We start from the raw sequence: 24,772 nt of genomic DNA on the forward strand, positions 1-24,772 counted from the left end.
GCTGACAACAGAAGCTTAGCCTTTTTCCAAATAAGGAGGATGTCAGCAACTTAAACAGGTGCTGTCGCCAGTTGAATTAGCAGTTTGAATTAAAAGTTTAAAATGTTGTTACTGTGTGATTCTCGAATTACCCGTTTGTCACTGTTCAAGCCTCCCTCCTTCTCATCCCTTGAAGTTAAATCTCTAATTAAAGGAGATGGAGCATTTTTCTCCGCTAATGGACATGCTGATGAACACATGTGCTTGAAGATTATGGTGCTATGCTACTAAACAAGTGTGCTTTTTCTGAAATACTTTGATCTGAACTACAAACAATCTCAGCAGTTCAGAACAGACTATTGCAGAATAATGGGAAAAAGCAGGTAGAATGTAAGTACTAAAAGCAAGGAGTTTTTCAGTAGCTGTCACATGCTTGTAGAACGCAGTTCATGGTGGCTTCTTCCAACTTGGCTTTCTGGTAAAAGCTGTAAAACTGGGACAGTGCTAGCCTGAAAAAAAAGGAAATTATGAAAGGGCTTGACAAATCATAGGTGCCTAGAAATTTTATTGCAGTGCCTAGTATTTTATTGTAGAGCAATTACTGTATAAGCATGTACTGATTAGCCATGACAAACATTTAGAGACTGCCTTTCTTTATTTTTTTAAAAAAGCTTCTTAATGTACATAAAATACAACTGTTTCTACCAAACAACCAAAATGACTAGAAAATATATGAAATTTAATGTTCATTTGAAATTTAACAGCTAACTAATGGCCAGATTTGATCGCCTTATTAAGTTCTGGAGCCATGCAAGAGCCTTGGTAGCCTTTTTTGGCAATTTTTGTTTTAATGTTCGTTTTTTTATTATATATTGTTGGCCATCATGGGTCCTGAGTTGCCTAAGAGAAACATGGGTGTCGCTATAGAGAAATGCCAGAACTATATAGCATCCCCCCCACACACACTTTTGGGGATTCCTGTGCTTTAGGACTTTATTTCTGTGCGGGTGGATTTCTGAGATGCTGAACATAGTCCTTGGAACCCAAAAAGACATTTTGTGTTAATGGTTGGCTTAAAAACAAGGTGCTCAAACCCCTGTATGATTGGGAGAAGGCTGCCTGATCACCCTCCCCCCTTTCCCAGCTTATTTCCCACCTCCAGAAAACAGAAATGGGGCTGTTTTTGCCTGCCTGATCCCAAAAAGACTGTGGACACTTTAAAGAAGATTTTATTTTACCTTTGACAATGTAGCTTTACGGTCGCACCACAATGCAGATCCCACCATTTAAAACAGAATTACTTGGATCAGGAAATGGAGAGGGGAAGATGGGTGTGAGGGCAGAACAAAGCTGCCAATACTATCACATGTTTCCCCATCCACATGGACTTATCCCTGGTTGCTCGCTGATGGGACGCACAATTTAGGAATGTAAATACAGTTTTGGAAATTCCCAAAATCGCAAGTTAAAAATGGCCAAAACCCAAACCAGCTACTGGACAGCCTCAGGATGCGGGCGACATCATGTGGAGGGAGTTCTAAAACCCGCCAACATTTGAAGGCTGCCTGGAGCAGACTCCTCATGTAGAAATGGTCATTATTTTCCTACAGGTAGGCTCTTAAAGAATTGTATATTTCACATGAAAGTGTGAGGAAGGGTTTTCTTCTCTATCCTTACTACCACATGGAGGGGATGGGGTAGATTTTAAACTGAAATGGCAAACGTTCTATATGCTAACATTACCATACAGATGGCTTCTGCAATAGGTTAAATCATTTCAGTATGTTTTGTCCACATACTGTCCAAATCACCTCCTGTTTTTCTGGCATAAGACCTGTGTAAATTGGAGAAAATTAAATATTTCATGCAGTGAGATAAGTCATGGTAAGTCACAGGATTCAACTTGGCTTGGATCGCATTGAATATACCTGCTGGGGGAAGATATCAGCACTTCTGTAGGTCTGTAAATGAAGGGTGATAGTGCGTATGTAGTGCGTATGTATAGTCCCTCCACTGTTCTTCCAGCTCCCTGCCTTCTACCTCCGTTTCACTTCAACTAAGATTTGGAGAAATGCTGCTCAACTGGCCTATAACAGGCTTGTGGGGAGGCTCTGTTCTCGTTTCTCTACAATACTTTGCATTGGCAACTCTAGCAAGGTCCCTTGGCCCCCAGCTGTTTCAAGACATGAGCAGCAACACATTCAGGTTTATAGGACACACATATCTATACATACATACATAAATAATAAAATTTATCTTGGTAAATAAGAACTGAGCCAATCTTTGCAAGAGAGGTTCAGATTGTGGGGCTTTTCTGTGACCAGTCCATTTAGGGGTTTGCAAATTGGCCTACAAATGAACATCTTCACATCACAGATCCACTTATATTGCAGGGCATTGTTCTAGGTATGCCTGCCACTTCGTGCTGTACTGTCTTTTCATGAAGTCCAGGGCCTGTGGTGTTTACAACTGTAGGGATGGGTCAAACCGGGGGGGGGGGGGCTATCACCAGGTGTGTTGCAGTTAGGGTGGAAGTGTTTTTTCCATATTAAGCCCCCCTTTCTATGAGGCCTAATGCCTCTGTGGGAGTATTACGATGACCTTGGGGTCCAGATTGGTGATGATGGTTGTTGGGTTAGCACTCCACAGAGAACATTTGTCCCCACAGCGGGCTAGCAGATTATTCTTTCAGACTTTCTAGGCCGCATTGGAGGTGTCCTGTCAGCATGATGTTTTCCTGGGAGTGCCAGACTCCAACAGACTTGTGGTTCAGCTCTCACAGGCTCAACAGTCTCCTATGCACCTGTGGCGTTGTCTGGACAGTGCTATTCAGCCATGTAGATTCTGACTGGCAGTATGGCCCAAGATGCTGATGGGACAAATTGTTATCCAACAGGCAAAATGCTATTCTCCAGACCCAGCTGGGATGTACCCCTTGGACTGGGGAGACTGCCTGCATGTCTCGTGGTCAGGAGAGGTTTTTCTGAAGCAATTAAGATTTGAAGTGCCAATCCTGCAATGAGGAGCTTTACAGCCCCATGTAGAAGCCCATTGAAACCTCACTATGAGCCACGTCTAGAAACTATTAAGAGAATTGGGCTTCAGAGAGACTCTACCCATGAACATGGCCCACCGTACCCTTGAGGCAGAAAGTGGTGATAAGCCCCAGGATTTGGCTGGGGAACCTTGTCTGAGCAAAACTGCTGGTTCCTTAATCTTCATTGGTGTCGCTTCTGTATTCTGCTCCTGAGGTTCTGCTGCCTACAGGATGGGGAGGGGCAGCATTCTGGATCTGCCCCCATGTTTTGTGTGCCGATGCTCATTTAAATCACAATAAAAGCTGTAGCCTTATTTATGCCAAGTAAAATAAAGCATGTGTCTGTGTGTCCTTGGTGTGCTAGTATTGTTCCCACCCCTACCTATCAAATGCATCTTGGATTTAAGAGCTGTATATGTCTACAGCATACCCATCTTGTAATTAAAACCACTTCATTTATAAAGTGAAAATATTTTATATGAGGGTTTTCCATTAGAAAAATTGAAAAATGACCTCAGGAAAAAAATGGAAAACAACATTGCCATTTTTCTGTTGAGGAGGCCTTCAGACTTTTACACTGATTGCATCATGATGTAGAATGTTGTCAATGTCTGCAATTCGTTAGTTTGGAATTCAAATTGTAGTGAGTTGCAATGCTTGCCCTTAACATTATAGAGCTATTATAATCTTGGGAGCTCTTCACAGGAGAAGAGCTCTTCTCTCTCCATCTGTTCACCTTCACCCATTTACCTAGCTACTATTGGGACAGCTTCTAACCACTGGTGGTAGCAGGTTTCTCTTCCTGACACCCCAAGACTGTTAGGCAGCAAGAAGTATTTGTTCTGGCACAACTCCCATCTGTAATAAATATATCAGCTACCTTGAAATATTAGCTTATTTTCATACCTAGAAAAACTACATTGGGCAGAGTCCTCATATTTTGAATGCCAATCACAGCATAAGTTCTGAAGGAAGACAGACAGAAAGCAGAATCTTTGCCTTACAAGGGAATCAGAACCTACTGCTGAAGCTACCAGGCCTGGGGTTCAGGAGCTTATTAGAAAATGGACTTTGGATTTATTGGAAATCGGATACTATGAATTAAATATTTATTTATTTATTTGATTTCTTTCTGAACCTTATAATATTAATATAGGGGTTAAAATGCCCTATTCTGAAAAAGCTAATTTCCTTTTTTATAATTTATTTTAAATTACACAAATTTAATAAGTATTGTACTCAAGTTATCTAAAAATGCAAATTCTCAGTGCCAGTTGTTCAGGAGAAAATATTAATGGTACCTAGAAACTCATAAAGGATTCTAGGCAACTGTACTTGAAGTAATCAGTTTCTTGTGGAGTCATTCTAAGCCGAGTTACACCCTTCTAAGCCAATTAACTTCACTGGAGATAGGAGGTAATTCCATTTAAGATTTTAAATGAAATACATGAATGTTGAATCATTTTGTGGTCAAAGCAACACAGAGGAAAATAGTGCCTCTTATGCCTGCCAGTAGATTGTGTTGACCAAAGCCATGTAATCTTTAGGTGAAGATACATAACTCCTATATTTCAATTTTCTGTCAGAAAAGTCATAGCATTACAGTGTTTATTGCTTAATAAACACAACATTGCTAGTTTCTGTTATCTTTTCTATAAAATTGCTAGTTTTTGTTATCTTTAGTATAAGATTCCAAACTTGCTGCCAGTCTCCTTAATTATCAATTTCCTGCTTTTTATATGTAATCAGAGCTTAATGTACTTCAGAAGTACCAAGTGATTAGACCTATTTCCTTTCCCTATCCCTTTTGTGTTGCATGGTGGTGTTGATGGTAATGGCCTTGCAAAGGGGGAGGGGGAGGAGTTCTGAGGCCTTAGAAGAAGTCTTTAGTTAGCAATAGGTCAGTTTCATTCTGCTCCTTCTCAATAGAATCCTTCAGTACTCTTGTTTCTAAGTTACAAGCAGTGTACGCATTTGTTTATGTCCCAAGGCAAGCTTCATGGTGTTCTGTCTAACGGAATCCATTTGTACAGAAAGCTGAAGGAATTGAAGAATACAAGGGTAAACATTTATTTTATTGTCAGTCAACACTAGTTTTTTGTTTTTTTTAGTCAAGGTTTCTTCTGAAATCACTCCCCCCCCCCCACCCCTTCCCCGGTAAACAAGCTCAGAAAGTTGCAGGAAAAAAATTAGACCAACTTTGTAACCTGCCACAAAAACATTATGTCAGGCAATCTAGCAACCACAGTACCCTTTTGTGATCCAAAGAGGCAGAGGAGACTTACAGGAAATGACTTTCCCTACTGCAGAAAAATTTACCAGCTGTGTTATCTTGATTGTTCAATGTGAAAAAATAAGCTTTTACTTGGAACAATATAAGCTCTGGGTGAGGCAGGTGTAAACAGGGTTCTTGCTTCCGAGCTAAGCCACTTATATTAGCACCATGTTTGCACTAAGGCCCTGAAAAACAGCAAATGCAAAAATCACAGATCTGACTTTCCTTATGTTTTTTTCCCTACCAGGTGGTGAGACTGAGAAAACTGGCCCAGCAGATAGCTAATTGCAAACAATGCATTGAGCGCTCAACCTCACTTATCTCACAGGCTGAACAGTCTCTGAAGGAGAATGATCATGCACGCTTCCTGCAGTCTGCTAAAAACATAACAGAAAGGTAATTTTAAAAGAATATATGGAGGGCCATGCTAGAGCAATTTGCCATCCAGTCCAACATTTTGTTTACCACACTGATCAGTTTGATTGTCTGAACAAACTATAAGGTGGCCGTGTTTTTGCCAAATCAGTACCTGTGTTAGGGCAGGCATATGAAGAACATCCACTACACGTGTAGAACTAGATTCTGGGGTGGGGAGTCTAATATATACAGAGTTCCCATAATGGTTCAACTAAGTCTCTTGGGGAGGAAAGAAGGAAGGGAGAGTGACAGATGTTTAATCAGGAAGTTATTTTTATTGACCTAACCAAGATACAACAGAAAGCAAAAATGGCAACAATATAAAATAGCAAAACTTGACTGACAGCAATCCATTTGCCATTTATTTGTGTCAGTCAAAAGCCATTGGCCTTTGCACTATTCCAGTGTTCATTCGTATTTTAGCTCATTAATTTTGACCAAAATTATATTCCTCCTATAGGATTAGTACAGAGGAACTAATGCAGAAAGAAGTGATAGGTATAGGGGATCAGAAAATGTAAAAGGGGAAAGGTTTTCTAGGTCGGAAGGGAGGGAGAGCCATGTGGGGATGGCATGGGAAGACACCAGAGCTGATCAGTGAGGAGGAAAAAAAGCTCGTAGTGGGTAGAAGGAAAATGGCAGTAGGTTTCAGGAAGAGAAGGAGACTGAGAGATGGAAAGCACTCTATGCCTGTCTTGAAGAGAAAGTGCAGTGTTAATAGTGATGGAAGTTCAGGGGGAAAACCAACTAAAGACATTGAGGACTTTGCAAACCCAGTGTCACAACAAAGTTTTAGACAAGTATGAACTTATGACTGATTACTTCCATTTCATCATATTGTATCTGAGGAAGTGTGCCTGCACACAAAAGCTCATACCATGAATAAAACTTTGTCGGACTTAAAGATGCCACTGGACTCTAAATTTGTTCTGCTGCTTCAGACCAACACAGTTACCCACTTGAATCTAGTTACCTGTGGCATACAGATGTGGCTATGTGGCTAGCCAGGGTGCTAAAACATTAATTAGAACCATGAATTAAACCATGATTTGGAATATTCGTTCACAGGAGGAGGAATAGCTGTCATTAAGCCATAACCCAACAGTTTTATGGCATGGATAACAGGAGTTAGTTTTGAACCAGGATTCTATCGTTATGCTCTCCACAAAAAGTGAGGCCTGGCAACAAGCCAGGTTTATGCACATTCATGCTAAATATTAATTTGACTGACACTGGAAGGCACACTGGAAAAACACCTGTCACCTGCTTTTGAACAGCTAGAATTAAAATATTTTCCAGCTGAAGCAATAGAATTACCGATACATCAAAAAGATCCAAGAAATGAAGAACGTTAAGCATACTTTGTAATAAAACTAGTCTGCAATCTTTACCAACAATGTTTCAAACCTAATTTTTATGTGCTAGAGAGAACAAGGACAGTTTATGCATGGGAAAAGTTGGGTTTACTAGAGAAATCCAAACATTCTCATCAAGCACATAATATGGATGACAGGTGACTACAATTGATTGAAATTGTGTAGCTACTTTCAAAGTGGCCCAATTAACTTCTTCCTACTGTACAGCAGGAGGCCTATTTGATTTGCCTGAAAGGATATAAATTCTCTCCTGAATCTTTTCAAAAATTAATAATCCACTTATAGTTCTTATATGTATTTTCATGTTTTTGAGATCCCAGGCTGAAATGTTCCATGCTTTGTAAGCCTGCAGCTTGCACAAAAATAAATACAAGCCATGAAACAAACAAAGAAAGAAAAATTCTATTTATGGAATCATGCTGGCTTCATCTTCACTTAGCAGATTATAGAATTAGGTTGGGTGGCATCAGCAAGAGAAATGTTCTGCATATCAATTCAAATCCATATTTAGAAACAGATGTGTGAAGTGACACCTGGAAATATTTAGAAAAACTGGCTTGAGAAAAATGTAGATGAATATCTGTGGGAACAATTTCATGTGTCCTCTAATCATGCTGGAGATGGGGGGCTGTGATTATTCAGTGGCAATGGAACAGTAGCCTGCACAAGCTCTGGTAATTCTTTATTGCTACATCATGTGAAACTGGCATTCAAAATAATTTCAGTGGTTCACATTTTTTAATTGCAGAGTCGCCATGGCAACTGCATCCTCCCAGGTGCTAATTCCTGAAATAAATCTCAATGATACTTTTGACACCTTTGCTTTAGATTTTACCAGAGAAAAGAAACTATTGGAATGCCTTGATTATCTTACAGGTAAGGGATGCTGATCAATTTACGGGACACTATAGTCAACAATTTTTCCCCATCTCTGTTTTGCCTGTGCCAAGGCAAGAATTACTCATTTACAGAATGTCATTTTATGAGTATCTCACCAGAGAAAAGGGACATTACTATTGTTTATAGTATGATACGTAACCAGGCAACGTTTATTATTTATTTTCTCATATTTATGTAAGGATATAAACTAGAATAGCCTTTGAATCCCCCATAGAATGATCTTGTTGTTAAGAAAACCTTGTGCAATTACTTCAAGAAAGTCTTTATCCCTGTGCATATCTTGCATTCCTTCGTAGAACCGGAAGCAGGTGTAACATGCTCCCCAAACTAGGGTTGTGCGCGGCAGCATCCAAATCTGCCTGGAATGGCCAATTCGGACACCACTGCGCACACCCTACTCCAAACCATATCTAGCTGCACCACTATAAGTGGTATTTGTTTATAACTAAGCTGTGAATTCTCCTGCCTTGACTTCATTGGTTTCCACTGGCACTCTGCACATGCCACTTCCTAAATGAGGACATTTGCAAGGCAGTGTTGTCAGGATGTGCATGATGTGTCCTTGCACATCATTAGGCGTGACATGACAAGAGATAGCTGCTTTTGGCAGCAGCCTTGTGTTGACGTTGGCAGCTGATTTGTGTTCTTGTTTTAAGTGGGTATGCTCCCCTTGTGGCATTCTCCCTATGTCATAATAGGTTCACAGCCAGAAAGCAATGTAATTTACTGATGAGTTTTTATGTTGGAGTATTTAGGGCAGCAGAAATCCTAGTCACATCATGTCTGAATGTTTCTTTTTTCCTTACACTTCATTTGACTTGTAACATTAAAAAGCCAATTCAAAAGTGAAACATAGTCTTATGTATTCAAATAAATGTTAAAAGGTTTATTGCTTCTTTGTGCCAGTCTCTAAAAGATTTTAAACAAAATATGTCCTTTAACGTGATTTGTGCCCATAAAAGTCTAAACGTATTTTTCTTTACCGGTATCCGTCCTCTCCACTTAAGTGCTTCTGTTTTAGAAATACAGGATATGCTCCAGCCAGAGTTCAGCATCATAAAGTCCCATTGATTTTAATGTGATGGTAAAGCATTAACTGGTCTCAGCGGGACTCTAAAGTGTTTAACTTTGGTTGGGTCATGCATACTGTAGCATATAAGTAGCCTTATGAATTCTACACTAAATATTTGTGGAACTTGACCTAGCAGCAGATTCATTTTAATACTGCTTGGAGAGAGAGAGGCTGCTATGTAGAAACACATTTTTCTGGTATGACAGAATTGTGTTTCTGCCTCCTACAGAATCAAAATAATAAAGCATTAGGTCTTCCCAGATCACATTATACTGTCTATGAGAAGAATTCAGGGCATGAGCTAAATTCTATTGCAGTTGGGGTCCTTTGCTTTCTCCTACGGCTTCTGCTCCCCAGAAAGATTCTCCAGGATACTCTTTGGAACTGTGTGGCACATAGCCTGAAGAAGAATCAGCCAAAAACAGAAGAATTCCCTTCCCTTTTTGCCCTCTTCTCTTTCATTCTAAGGATGCCATCCTGTATGCTGTGAAGACACCATTTCTTTTCTGCAGTTTTCAAGTGCGAAGCATTTATTAGCCATCTCAGACAGTAGCACATGGTTTTAGAGTTAAGTGACTGTGTATCTTTTGGAGGATGATTCATCCATTATTATAAACTAAACTCTAGAGCCACGTGATAAGTTTGTACACCAGCCTGTGCCATATTGGGAAGGTGGTATAAACATTTAATAAATAAGTAACACAATGTTAACCTCATAAACAGACCATATTCATTTTTGCTAATATTTATGAAGAGGGTCCATACTAGTATTCATGAAAGGGGACCCTAATACGAAGTATGTTTTCACTTTATTGCATATGCCATCTAGCAATAATAGACAGTTCATACTGTTTATATTGGCACTATTCAGTGAGTATATCAAACTTTTCTTTTATTTCTACTTTTCCATCAGGCTCTTGAATATCTCTGCAGAGTATCTTGGAGATCCTTGTTTGTAGTAACTGTGGATAAAAATTAAATGTGCAATAAAGTCATTTCACTATATACAAAGTCATTTCACTGCCCCACTGGTTACAATGAGATGCACATCTCAGGACAGAAATTAGAATTACAAAGACTATATAAATTTAAAATACAAAAATCAAGCAGATGGCAAAATGTAAAAATTCATGATGGAACAATAAAGTTCCAATTTCTTCCTATAAAACAAGTTAAACTGCAATGACTTTGAATTTGCTACTTGGTCAGACACAGCTTTCAACTTGAATTTTCTTATCTACCAGTGCATAGATACCACTCCACTTAGCACATATACATATCTAGGTTCAGAATAAAGAAGATCCTCTAGTTTTAGAATTCCATGGTAACATAAGCACTGAGCTGTAGATATTTGGTTATTTTATAGCAGTAAAACAAAATGTGAGTGTAGTAACACCTTGAAGACTAAGTGAGTCATAAAAGTTTATACCCTGGAAAGCTTTGTGGTCTGTACCGTTCTACTGGACTCAAATATTGTTCTATAGATATTTGGATAGTTAACATGGCTGCTGTCTTGGTTTGAAAATTAATACCTGTAAAAGCTAAACTAAGTTTATATCACTATATTTAATTCTGCCATGATCTGGATTGCTCAGCCTAACCTGATGTTATCTAATCTCAGAAGCTAAGCAAAGTCAGCACTGGTCAGTATTTGAAAGGGAGACCACCGAAGAATACCAGAGTAATGACAAAGAGGCAAACCATATCTGAATGTCTCTTGCCTTGAAAATCCCAAGAGTCACCGTAGGTCATATATGACTTGACAAAAAAAATTAATTCTGAATATGGCCAAATATGTGGATACCATGGAGCCATGAATAGACAAGACAGATCTTTCTACGAACCTGGAAAAGCCCCAGGTTTGCATACATAAAACTGATCTCTAAATATGTATACATACATACATACATATATATAGGTACAGCACTTGTACATATAAGAAATGAATGCTTTCTGCATTGTCCATTGTGAGGGTTGATAGACAAACACAATTTATTTGCCAGCATTCAAGCCTTGGTTTCTGGCAGTAAAAGGTAAGAAGTAGGGCACATTTCAGGACTGTTGTTTGATAGAAGACTCATCAGAGCCAGGCTTGGTAGCCACCAGTATGCACCTTACTCCCATGTAATGTGCATGATTCACCCGGGCATTATTACCTGCTGCTGTTCAATAGCAGTCACCATATGAAGGCTAGTGTGGTTTACTGGCTAGAGTTTCAGACTAGGATCTGGAAGATCCAGATTCAAATCTCACTTTTGTTCTGAAAGTCCACGGAGTGATCTTGGCCATTTATACATTCTCATCAAAACCCACCTCATATGGTTGTTTTGAGGGTAAAATGGAGGAGAGAAGAATGGTGTAAACTGTCCCCATTTTGGAGAAAGGTGGGCTATACATGGAATAACTAAGAAATATGGATGAAGGTGGAGCGGGGTTGAAGGTGGGGGGGGTAGGAGGGCAGGAAGGAAAGAAGGAAAATTGTTCAAAGAAGGGGAAGAGAAAACAGTTTGGAGAAGGTGAGATACTCCCTGCATCTTTGCAGGTGTCCTGCCACACAACCGGACACAGGCAACACGATACAATGGACAATAGTTTTCCCAGGTAGAAACTTGCCGGGGGAAAGAAGGAGGGAAAACTGAAGAGGCAGGTAGATAAATGTAGTGTGACTGGTGGGTTGGAAGAAGGAAGCAGGAAAAGGGAGGAAATAGCGTGGAGGGGAGTAAATGAGATGCCCCCCACAAGTCTTTGCAGGCCCTCACTTGTAAAATACAATCCTATAGGATACTTAAGACCCTATTTAAACTGCTAAAAGTACTGAGAAATCTGGAAACAAATATAATTTGCCTGTCTAATATCCAGTTTCAAAATTTAATGGAGAAATCCTGAAGGTCTACCAGAAGAGGATAACAGCAAGTAATTATCCTATGAACTGCAGCCAAATTGTTATCTTTCTGCATTAAAATAAAGCATCATTTTACTTTGATGTTGGCTGACATATACTGGTTTGTAACCAGTTTATTATGTAGTTTGCTCTCTGCACAATGAGCTGTTTAGCAGAAAGCCATTTTAGCCTGCTGTTTGGCTTTCCCCTGCTTTTAAACAGAGAGAAGCAAAACAGACGGGCACAAACTGGACCATTTCATGTTGGGGGTTGTAGGAACCCCAAACCAGAATTTGCCATCCTGTGCCCACCTCTAATGCTTATTCAGATTAAGATTCAGGAATTAGAAGGCAGGTTTCTATATGGAACAAATCATTTATTCAGAAGTAAATCAAATTTACTTAAGTGGGCAAGGAAGAGCCCTTCATTAAGTCCTATGCTGAATCCTTCCTATATACAGTTGTGTCTACAGGGTATGAATTTTGCCCAAATGATCAGCCTAAATATGTGTGTCATTTTAATGATTAATTATGAACTGGGACTCCTCACACAAGGTGTTTTTTTATACAGAAAATGATGTGGAAGGTTATTTTTATTCATCATATATGTACTTTCAAAATAACTGCAATCAAAGATGTAAGAATTTTTTTTTAAATGTATATTTTTAAGGATTTGTAAATTAAGGATATGTAAATTAGAGTAAGAGCCTCTTGTGGCGCAGGGTGGTAAGGCAGCAGAAATGCTGTCTGAAGCTGTCTGCCCATGAGGCTGGGAGTTCAATCCCAGCAGCCGGCTCAAGGTTGACTCAGCCTTTCATCCTTCCGAGGTCGGTAAAATGAGTACCCAGCTTGCTGGGGGGTAAACGGTAATGACTGGGGAAGGCACTGGCAAACCACCCCATATTGAGTCTGCCATGAAAACGCTAGAGGGCGCCACCCCAAGGGTCAGACATGACTCGGTGCTTGCACAGGGGATACCTTTACCTTTACCTTTAAATTAGAGTATGAGTGATAGATGCCACAGATGACAATTTATCACAATTGCTATTAATTGTTTTACAGCTCCAAACCCTCCAACAATTAGAGAAGAACTCTGTACAGCTTCATATGACACAATTACGGTCCACTGGACTTCAGATGATGAATTCAGTGTGAATTCCTACGAACTGCAGTATACTATCTTCACTGGGCAAGCCAATGTAGTTAGTAAGTATAAACTCCCTTGATATCCAATAACACTTAATTATGACTTGTTTGAAAAATCTAAAGAAAACCAAAGAGTATCACTTTTGTTTTATGGTCTGCATTTGGAATCTGAGACCATGATGCAGAACTCTTATGTGACTTCACAGCTAATCTGGCTGTATATTATTTGATAGCAAGGTTGATGATTGCAACAAGATTGTTTTCATTTTGTAATCGTATAAATATTAAGAAATAAGAAAGTGGGGTTCAGCCTTCCCATCTGAGTTCACAAGTTCTCCTAAATTCCTGTAGGTGTTGTGTCCAATTCAGAGTTTGACTGTGGCAAATGTGGGGAAAGGGCTTTAAACTTTCTTTATCCCACCATTCTTCTGACCTGAAATTTTTCTGGCAGTCTTTTGGGAAACCCTGCAATTGTATAACTTGGTTTCTCCAGTGGACCCATTGCCTATGAGTTTTGATTCAGGCTTCAACCATGATTTTGGTATCTGGCAGGTAGATTGCATTTTTGGGGTGTCTGATAGAACGTTTTGAATCTTCCATAGATATTTTGATGTGAGCCTTTCAAACCTTTAAATATTACATATGTATCTGAATATTTTCTAGATTTTACTTATAATACTTTGCAAGCTTTAATCAAGGCAATTCACATGTTTCATGGACCATAAGTGTACATCTTTAACACATAAAATTAATAAGACATCTGGATGCAAAAAAAACTTAAGTGAACTACATAGGAAGAAGAAGGCAGATGAAAGAAAGAAAGTTTGGTAGGACTGGAGTACTCGAATCCAGACAGAGCTAAGTGATAATAAACTCCGACCCATTTTTATTTATGGGAAGGCAGTCTGTGGGGTAATGACAATACATCAGCTGCTGAACATTTGGGACAAATCGTCTGCATTGTAAAAAAGATACAGTGAAGGATGTTTTTCTAGTCTTCATGAAACGAAAATAGTGAGTCAGCACCAAACTATCTCATCTTACTGGTGTGGGGGAAGGACTGGAGTTGATAGATATAGCAAACTGTATTGGGATAGCTCAGTATGAAACACTCTAGTATACCGTGTCATGGTTCTTTCCATATATAATAATATTTATGCATATCAGTAAAATCAGTAGATCATAAATCATTATGATTATTTATTTTTTAAACTACCACCCTAATTATTCTCTTGACTACAAATGTATCCATCTGCACTGGATATGGACACTTCTGTATACACAGTGACAGGCTGCTAATTTATATGCTGTTGTATGTTCTTTATGTTGACCATTTAGGAATGTTTAAAATGGAAAAGCAGACTTGAAAGCTACTCTCTAAAGTAGAAGGTGATGAAGAGTTGCCTAACCCTTTTCTCTGCTGTCATCTAGGCTAATTTCCCATTCACCTAGGACCTTTGATTTGGGATAAAAATCTACATCTACAGTATAAATAAATGTTTCTTACTGGGGTGTGATTAAAAAATCAGTATTTTTCAGTTCCGGTCTATTAGACTCCCCTTCTCCAAACGAGTATAGTTTTGGGACCTGGGATTTTCAGGACATTCTGAATTCAGAGGGGGGGGGGGTTCTGCCTCTAAGCTCAATTGTCCACTCCATCTCAGAGCTCACTTAGTTTTCAGTCCTTTGCAGCCTTCCTTGGCAATGTCTCCTTGGATATTGTCTGCTAATTGACCACCTGGTTATCAAGCACTATATAATCATTAGTGAAGTGATGAAAACAAGGTTGCACATCTTTAACTGTTGTTCTTCTAGTGACCTTCTGTGCAGGTACACATCCCTCCTTCCTTTCCCCACTGTGGGATCTGCAGGCTCATGAGGTCCTTTCATGGTGGAAAGAAGAGATGGAGGAAAGGGGTGCTTGCCCCATCCTGTAATGTGTTGGCTGGGTGAAAAGGAGCTGGCCTGTGAGGGGAGAGGGATGAGCACTCTTATTTAATAAAGTTCTAGAGAGTTTTAGTAAATAGATCTTCTCAGCAGACCAATGCAAATGCAGTTCCCCATGTGTGCCTGCACAGAAGCCCACTCAATGAATAGTATAGGTAAGTGCAACCTTGTTTTATTCTTAGTAACATGACTCTTTTCCACACTGCTGGAAAGTTTCAAAAAGTGATAGTCATATGGGAGTGGTCTGTGGTATGGCTTATTTCCACACAAGCTTCATCAAGTCCTTCCTAAAGCAGAATAATCTTTCATGGGCAATATGGACTCCTCCTATGTAATTGCAGGTTAAGCAGGCTAGGAAAGCCCCACACTGCCGCTGCTATTATGCCTCACAGAGAAGCATTAAAAGAGTCCCAGATTAGGAAGCCCAGTAATACTTGGTTGCCCTCCCATTCTGTATTTTGTCTATTCCATGATTCTCTTGCATGTATCCTTGCATGTATCTCTGCCCTTTCTGTTGCTTGAAGCTTCTCTCTCAACCTTATAATACTTCATAAGGTTGGGTCCCTGAAACAACACTAAAAATCTGTTGTTCTCCCTGTCAAAAACCACCTAATAAGTCCATCTGAGGATATATATTTATGCTCTCTGCTTTTACCACAATAGAAGGAGGCAGCTTCGAGTAATTTTAAACTAAATTCTTAGATTTTTAGAATGTTAATATTTAATATTTTAATTCCAACTGTGTATATTAAAGTGTATGTTTTTAATCAATGTAATCTGCCCTGAGCCCTTGGGGAACGGCAGAATATAAATACAATAAATAATAATAATAGTGAACAGGAGTGGAGCATAACTGAATTTGCATTTGAACCAGCATTAATAAATCCAATCCATCTTTTTCTAATTTATTTTAGTTGTCAGTACTAGGAGCCAATTACAACAGCTAGTAAGGTTTGCTTGCATAGATGTTTTTAAAAGATATCTAAAGCACACCAAGGCCTCACTTGGTCTTGGTTCTTCTGTAGAGATTTGTTTCCTTCGCTTTTGGACCCTAAGGCTAAAGACTAACATTTGAACGTGGAGGCAACCAGACTTTTTTATCAAGCAGTTGAATGCAGTGATTTGGTTTTAGCTGCTGCAGCAGAGGTCTGATAAAGATTTCTCTGGCAGTTCAGACATACCTTGCTCTGCCCAGAAAAAGTCCCATCCTACATGACACTGGTAGCATAAGATTGTGCTACCTACCATTCCATACTTCTTAGGTTATGGATGACAAATAGGATGCATTGCTTCTATTTCCTGTCCACACTGTGGTGAGGCATCAGTGCTGGTGCAAAGGTATCAAAGGCTTCCTCTGCTGTGAGCTGCATTTAAGAATGTTTGGACAGTTGGCTTCCTGATTGCTTTCCTTTTCTTGCTATTCACAAAATTTTGTTTTACCTTGTGAGAACAAAAGTGACATATTTAAAACAGAGCCACTTTTTCCACATGGATGCTTATTTGAGAGAGTCATTTTCCACTCTACTTGAAACAAACTGGAGTTCTTTAACAAAAAATAGAGTGCCATAATAAAATTGCCTTCCTTCATTCTGTAAAAATAGTCCTCTTATTACCTTTGTGTCCACTGTTGTTGCTGGTGTTGTATTTTTAAAAACAATTTATTAAAATAGAATACATCCGGGGGCAACGGTGACTGCTGTGGCAGGGTTGAAGAGATGGCACGGGGGATGTTGCAGATTGTTGTGGTAAATTGTTTTCGCAGCCAGTATTGGTTTATGTGCTGGGGTTTTATGTGGTTTTTAATGTTTTTATGTAAACCACCATGAGCCGGCCAGGCTGAGAGTGGCCGTCAATAAATATAACAACAACAACAACAATAATAGTTGAAATGAGAGTGGATTTTTGACAGGCTTTAGTTATCAGCCAGTTTTGTTTAACAGTTTGCACCCAGAGCGTTTGGAATCCATTCTATTGGAATGGTACAGGGAAAACTTTGGGCCAAATCACAGAATCTACATAGCTTTTACAGAAAATATATCACATGAATCCTTCCTGCTAATTCCATATGGATTTTGCATTTCCTTGCAACGTTTTTCTTAAATGTTTCCTCCATGGGAACTATTCCCATTTCAGTCTTGCGTAAAATCTAACCCAGTCATTTAATTTATACATTTTTGTACAGTATTCCAAGTATTGCCTTAAGATGCATTCTTTCAACATTTGCAGTGCAAATTCCACCAGTTGCAGATCTTAATTTACCAAGCATATAAAAGGGACTTCATTTTTATTAATTAGGACAAAAGATCACATTGCCAAATTTAATATGTGTGTGTGTGTGTGTGTGTGTGTGTGCGTGCATATATTCTGAGGAAGAAGTATCATATTTGTACCCCTTTCTCTTGATATATTTTTCCCATTTCTATGACGTTTGTAATATATCTATGATGTTTTGAATATTTTAAGTACTGAGGTTATATAGCCTTCCTTTGACTTTTGTACCACTCATATACTATGTTGTTTTTTCTGGATTTCTCTACAAATATTGGAAAGATTTGCTGTTAGAAAATTATACTCATCTGTTTTTTTGAACTTCAACAGCAGCAAACCCTGGAGAAAAGGTTTTATGAATGATTGCCTCCAGATTGTAAAATGAAAAAGAGAGGAAGAGAGAGATCCTCCTTATTTCTTTCTCCCTAGTAACTCACAAAATCTGCTTGATACTTCATTATAGTCAACACACTATTCCAGTTACTAATTTACATTCCATACATTTCCAAGACTACAACTTTAAAAATGCATTATTGTGCTGCATATGGAAAGTTATTCTCCTTGATTTAAAGCACAGGTTTTTGAAATTAGAAACCTGAATTAACTAGGAACAGTAGTACTTCACAGCTGTTGTTATGCCTATTGTACATCTTTAACCCGCTCCTAGCGGAGCGGATTAAATAATTTGGTAAGGGCCCCGAGGGTGGGCCCTGTCCGTGATGAGGAAGGGTGACCATAGGCCCCTTCCCCGGTTGCGCCTGCCGATTGGGCCCTCCGATTGTCAGTCCGGCGGCAAGGGACCAATTGCGAGCCGTGTGCAGTGCGGCTCGCAATTGGTCCCTTGCCACCGGACTGACTAATCGGGAGGCGCAAAGCGCCCCTTTCAGCTTGCCTGCATGCAGCCGGCCGCCGCCATTTCCTCTCTGCCATTCTGCCCGGCTGGTCACTGCCTCGCGGCGCGCCCTGCTACGGCCAGCCGTCGCGGCCCTGACGCTGCCTCCATCTCCGCCACGCCTGGACCTGGCCCACACAGCTGGGAGCGCCCCGCAACGCCAGCCACCGCAGCCACGCCTGGGCGCAGCCGCGGCTGTGGCGCCGGCCCCTGCCCTGCACGTGTGCGGCCCGGCCTCCCACCCTCTGGACACACTTGCACCACCCAGCGCCGCCGCCAATCACCTCGCTGCCGACCCCCGCAGCCACACAGGAGCTCGCCCACCACGAGGTAGGCCATGCTGCGGAATGGGGGCCCAGCCCAAGCCGCCCCGGCCCCAGCGCACTTCGCCAACCTCACTAGCGCCCGCTGCATTAAGCCTGCAGCTGGCTTATTTACTAGTTATATCATAAAACTGGAAATCATCTAAAATGGTGCCTGGCCCAGTGTGGTCACGATAATGCAAATTACCCAGACATAAACCATCTTCTGCATGTGTTCATCTAGTCAAGGAGAATAGAAATACCGTATCTTCCTAGACAATCTAGCCCATTGCGCAGGGAAATTTGTGAGATGTTAATTTTCCTTTATGGGTTTAAATTTTAACATAAATACACAAAACTAAATTGAGACCACCTTCTTTCCCATAGCAGTCAAGATGCAAAGATCTTATAGGACAGAGATACAAATTTCCTGGTAGAACCCATCCAATATACCATATTCCAGTGAGGCCACACGAAATGCAGGGTGTGAGAGAGGGTCCATTGACTTGTTTTTTCTTTGTTTAACTTTGTGCATCTTCTTCATACATTAATATGATATGTGTAAGCTTCAGACCACAGGTGACTTACACTGGCATGGAACTTCCAACACTGCCTTTTGTTTGTAAGCTGTTCTCTACCCAAAGGAGTTTCAAAGCGGCTTACAATTGCCTTTCCTCTCCCCACAACAGACACCCAGTGAGGTAGGTGAGGTGGAGAGAGCCCTGATATTACTGCTCAGTCAGAGCAGCTTTATCAGTGCTGTTGCAAACCCAAGGTCACCCAGCTGGCTGCATGTGGGGGAGCGAGGAATCAAACCTGGCTCACCAGATTAGAAGTCTGTGCTCCTAACTACACTACACCAAGCTTGGAAGATTGCATATCTTAAGTATTCTAGTATCTACTTGCTGTTAAACCCTTCATGTAAGGGAAATTTCACTTAACATATCCTTAGATTTTATAGTCTAGTTGGTTTAAGTCAGGTGAATAAAGGCCAATTCATCTGCATGGCTCCTCTTGTTGTGAATAGCACACTTGTGTTACAATGACTTGCACAATTCATATTTGACAACCTTGGATGTGCATTTTATGAGTTAAGTGTTTGTTTCTGAATCTTAGAAGTAAAGTGTGAATTGGCTCATAGTCAGTGGGAAAGTTGATATATCGTTTGGCAAAGACTTTGCCATTTAAATAAGCAAATATCTTTTCCCCTTCTATATAGCTCAAAACCATGTTCAGATTCACATAATTGTTGAGGGGCATCAAGGAGTTTCCTCCATAAAGCAACTAATGTGTTTGATTTGAAATTACAGGTCTTTGTAATTCAGCCGACAGCTGGATGATTGTTCCAAATATTAAACAAAATCACTACACAGTGCATGGGCTACAGAGTGGCACCAAGTACATCTTTGTTGTGAAAGCCATTAATCAGGCTGGCAGCCGAAACAGTGAGCCTGGAAAACTGAAGACAAACAGTGAGTAATATCATTTTCACCCATCTTGTGTTCACTTTATTTTCTCTCCACCTTAACTGCATTCAGCTTGGCACTTGAAAAGCTCAAGGCATTGCTGATTTCCATTTACAGGCATTTCCTCAGATGAATGCCATCTCTTTTGTATATCAGGAATGGCTGCTAAAATCTTTCAGCATGTCAGTATCTCATTTTGAAAAGTTTATTTAAGTTCTCAGATATCAAGTGTTATGGAAGTGAGCAAAACATATTGGAGGGAGATTTTGTTAGTTTGAATCTTTAAAAGTTCATATTTACTCAGTTGTGGGTTTTTTAGTCCTCTTATTTCCTTGGAAGCAAAATGCGATATTGCATTTCAGTTTCACATCATTTTGCAATTCATAAGGGCCAAACTAAATGGCACATGGAGATAAACATAAACAAGTGCCCAGTGTTGCCTCATTTGGAATGTTTCATGTTGTGACCACACTGTGTCTCCTTACCTAGAAGCTAGGGATGTAAAATTCACAACCTACACATTTATTTTAATATATTTTTTGTGATTGAGATGTTGGGGCTACCTAGTCTCCTCAATAAGGGCAGTGGCTGGACTATAGGCTTGAAGAAACTGCAGTTAGTTTGAGGACAGTGATGAAGAAACAGGTTCATTTCAGTGGCATGCATGGCTTGTTTGGTTCTTTGTATTATTTTGCTTTGTCCTACGTAAATGAATGTCAGCTTTTAACTTCTATGGTGTAAACTCAACAACTGTACATGAGAAACAAAATTTGGGTTCAGTAGCACCTTTAAGATTTATTCAAGGTGACTTTGGGCTTGCCACAGCACTGATAAAGCTGTTCTGACCGAGAAATAATAACAGGGTTCTCTCAGCCTCCCCCACCTCACAGGGTGTCTGTTGTGGGGAGAGGAAAGGGAAGGCGATTGTAAGCTGCTTTGAGCCTCCTACGGGTAGAGAAAAGCAGCATATAAGAACCAATTCTTCTTCTGCTGCTGCTGCTATTTTAGAACGTTCCATGTGTTTTTTCTTTCATTCATTTTCAGGCCAGCCATTCAAACTGGATCCCAAGTCTGCACACAGAAAACTAAAGGTATCTCATGACAATTTGACAGTGGAACGTGATGAAACTTCTTCTAAAAAGAGCCACACACCTGAGCGTTTTACCAGCCAAGGAAGCTATGGAGTTGCTGGCAACGTGTTTATTGACAGTGGACGGCATTACTGGGAAGTGGTTATAAGCGGGAGTACATGGTAGGTTGGTCAGATCATATCCATTCATAGATGTATTCTTTGACTCTAGCTGGAGAGGAAGTTTAAAATATTTGCATTTCTTAAATGTTTTAAAGCTTGATGATCAAAAAAAAAACCTAAACGCTTGTTTCCCCATTGCCATTCAATTGAATAATGAGAGAAAAACGGGGAGAAAATGACGTTTCATGCATGTGAAAAATCACTTCCAGAAACAACATTAATGTGTTGCACAACTACTGTACCTGAAAAAAGCAGAACCTTTCCAAGGCAATTGTTGCACTAAATTTTGTATATTGATAATTTTTTAAGGGCCAACCAAAATTATCAATATATAAAATTTATCGTACCAATTGCCTTGGAAAGGTTCTGCTATTCTCTGTTTATGTTTTGAACCCAACTACTGTATCTGACAACATTCCCATAAAGGATTAGAGATTGCTAGATAGCTTTACAGTGTGTCAGCATCACTTCCAGAAGTGACATTGATGCACATGTGATGTCCCCGCACTCTCTGGCCTTCTCCAAAAGTTCTCTCAGGTGAAGTCCCAACTTGCCAACCTTAATGCAAAGTAGACCTAATGCACCACAGAACAGCCCAGGACATCCCCCATCTCTCACCCTTGAAAGATTCCCCAGGACTGTTCTAGGCTTACTTTATCTCCTACAGAATCTCAGGTATGAGAAGCCACGGTGATATTGCCACACAGCAAACAGGATACTTCAGAGTCAAGCTGTACTAAGTAGGAAAGAAGTAATTAATGTTCAAAGAACTTAAGGGAGTCTTGTATGAGGGAGAACAAGGCAGCAGATATATAGGGACCAAAATAATGATTCAAGAATCTGCTTGCAAACTGTGGCTTTGGATAATCCTGGCAACTTGATGGCAATGCCTGGAGAAGGAGAAGTTTGAAGAGGGGAGAGAGAGCTTAGTGGGGATGTGATGCTCTCCAGAGTTGCCATTTCCTCCAGGAGAACTGAGCTCTGTAGTCCAGAGATCAACTGTAATTCCAACTGAACTCCAGGCTCCATCCAAAACTGGCAATCCTACACCAGTCAGAATCTGGGGAAGCCTGGTGCAATCCCGTGAGGTAGGAAGATATTCTGTTAGCAGTTATTATCTGCTAAAAGGTTAGTCACTTTCCTCTTTGATAGAATTTTCCACTGCTGGTTGTTCTGACTTAATTACATAGAATTATAGCAGTGAAGAATATTTTGGGCATGATAGTGTGAGGAAGAACATTAAATATGGTGGACATTTTGTTTTTATTAACCTTCAGCTCATGAGACTACTGAGGGCATAAACAAAAGAAGACAAAATATTACTTCAGGGCAAACAGACTAATCTGTAAAACTTACTTACTTACTTACTTACTTACTTACTTACTTACTTACTTATTTATTTTCATCTAATCTTATTGTTTGTTTGTTTGTTTGTTTGTTTATTTGGATTTTTATGCTGCCCATTCTTATGCATGGCATATATATTTTCTCCAAACTCTCTTGTTTTGCAGGTATGCCATTGGTATTTCTTACAAGTCAGCACCAAAACATGAGTGGATTGGAAAGAATTCTGCCTCTTGGGTTCTTTGTCGTTGTAACAATGCATGGGTGGTGAGGCACAACAGCAAAGAAATTCCAATAGAGCCTGCACCCCACCTTCGCCGTGTTGGCATTTTGTTGGACTACGACAATGGTTCTTTGGCCTTTTATGATGCTTTGAACTCTCTACACCTTTACACTTTTGACATTACATTTGCACAGCCTGTGTGTCCAACCTTCACTGTCTGGAATAAGTGCTTAACAATTATTACGGGCCTTCCTATCCCAGACCACTTAGATTCCACCGAGCAGATGCCCTGACTGTTGCTCAGGAGAAATGGTTAGTTGAATGAATAGATGGACCTTGCAGACTGTTCTCACTCAAAACTGACTGAGAAAAGGGGTGGGGGATTTACAAAATATGTTTGATGCAAACATGTCCCTAATGCTTTGAGCCAGGACTGATAATGGGATCGTCTCTTCAATCTTTACTGTTTGTTTTGTATTAAAGGCAAAAGATGGCTTTAATAATTTCTCAAAATGCTTTTGTATTTAGCCTCTTACAGGAAGATTTATAAATTTATTTATATAAAAAGAGAGAAACCCTGATTTGGATCTTTGCATTTGGGCACGTCATAAGAATTACTTGTTTTTGCACATTTAAGGGCTGTGTCACAAAGATTTTATTAGCTGTTTGCCACGTTTTGATTTTGCAGTAGAGAAAGCAAGCTGGAATTCTTTGAAAAGAGAATGCAGTTCTAATTCTCCAGTTTCTTTCCTATTGTTTTCTATTTGAAACACCTGTTCAAACCTTTATTTTGTGCACACACAAAATAAAGAAATAATTAAACAAATCTGACCCAACAGCAAACTTAAGAGGAAATGTGAATAACTGCTGTTCACAAGTACGAAAGGACTTTATACATCAGGAAATATTTTCAGAAAAGTCAATGGCTAAATTGCCTAGGGGTCACTTGTAAGGATATGTACATTTGATTTTTGTCTCAAAAAATCGCCAGAACTGCAACAGACTAGGCAAGATAGCTCTGAGTGAGTTTTACGTGTACCACTGATGGTACTTCAGATGAAATCAGTGATGGCCCTGCTGGTGGAGAGGTGGGTTCTTCTCATTTAAAAGGTACACAGCACCCACACTTGCAGAAATGGGCTACATACCAACTGATTTTTAACATTATGTGAGCATCTTGTTATATTATGTTATAGTGTATCAATAAAAATAGTCACGGCATCTGTTTTGTAAACAGTTGCCTGGAAAGAGGCTGCACTTCAGTGTATCATTGTTTTGAGTGTCAAAGAGCACAATATGGCAGAACGGCCTCCAGCGTGAGCCACACTGAAACAAATCCACGTTGTATATGATTCCTCTTTCCTTTCATCAAGAATATTACAAAGGAGAATTGATTATTTGTCCTTATTGCACATTTTAGCATAAAGGTAAACGTGCCTTAAAATCACATCCCCACCCCCACCTCCGGCATATGTGCACACACATACAAGCACACAGAACCAAAATAAGTTCCTTGTTTTCAGGTATGTACCATGATTGACACAATAATTAGAGATGGTTTTAGGTGGCTTTAATGGTAGGATTAGACAGATACATAGAGGATATTTCCATCACATGATGATGGCTTGTTACACTCTGGTAGTGAGTAGTTCATTTTGACCATTTCTGCACTGGAGGCTTCCCGCTGGGCTGCAGGTTGGTGTTTGCCCTGCCTCTTCCTGCTCTTGCATGGGGGAGCATTGCCCTGGTGCACCTTGGCTGCCCCAGATCGGTGCTCCCACACAGGTTAGCAAAGTTCCCAGTGCGGAAATGGTGTTTTTGAATGCCTCTCACCCCAGCTGTGCCCTCATTTCCTTTACCCTCTCTCTTTTCTGGTTGCAATGAATCAAACTTGGAACAAAGCCCTGTCTGTTTCACCAACCTCGTTCTTCCCCACCCTTCCACATGAGATGTATTTGCACATCAGCACTGGTGCGCACAATACCTCAGTTTAGAT

At 40.0% G+C, this 24,772-nt stretch overlaps 1 protein-coding gene across 4 annotated transcripts in view; it reads left to right on the plus strand.

Moving 5' to 3' along the window:
- The window catches only part of MID1 (midline 1), a 259,422-nt gene extending 235,398 nt beyond the window's left edge, over positions 1-24,024 (plus strand). For all 4 annotated transcript variants that reach the window (XM_077343254.1, XM_077343255.1, XM_077343253.1 and 1 more), the window contains exons 5-10: positions 5,539-5,687; positions 7,833-7,960; positions 12,999-13,142; positions 19,802-19,963; positions 21,002-21,209; positions 22,721-24,024. In XM_077343254.1, the coding sequence (XP_077199369.1) occupies positions 5,539-5,687; positions 7,833-7,960; positions 12,999-13,142; positions 19,802-19,963; positions 21,002-21,209; positions 22,721-23,069 (1,140 nt within the window). In that variant the 3' untranslated portion in view covers positions 23,070-24,024. The remainder of the gene's footprint in view (positions 1-5,538; positions 5,688-7,832; positions 7,961-12,998; positions 13,143-19,801; positions 19,964-21,001; positions 21,210-22,720) is intronic.
- Positions 24,025-24,772: the final 748 nt, after the last annotated feature.

Source organism: Paroedura picta, chromosome 6 (genome assembly GCF_049243985.1).
Source record: "Paroedura picta isolate Pp20150507F chromosome 6, Ppicta_v3.0, whole genome shotgun sequence".
Lineage (NCBI taxonomy): Eukaryota > Metazoa > Chordata > Lepidosauria > Squamata > Gekkonidae > Paroedura > Paroedura picta.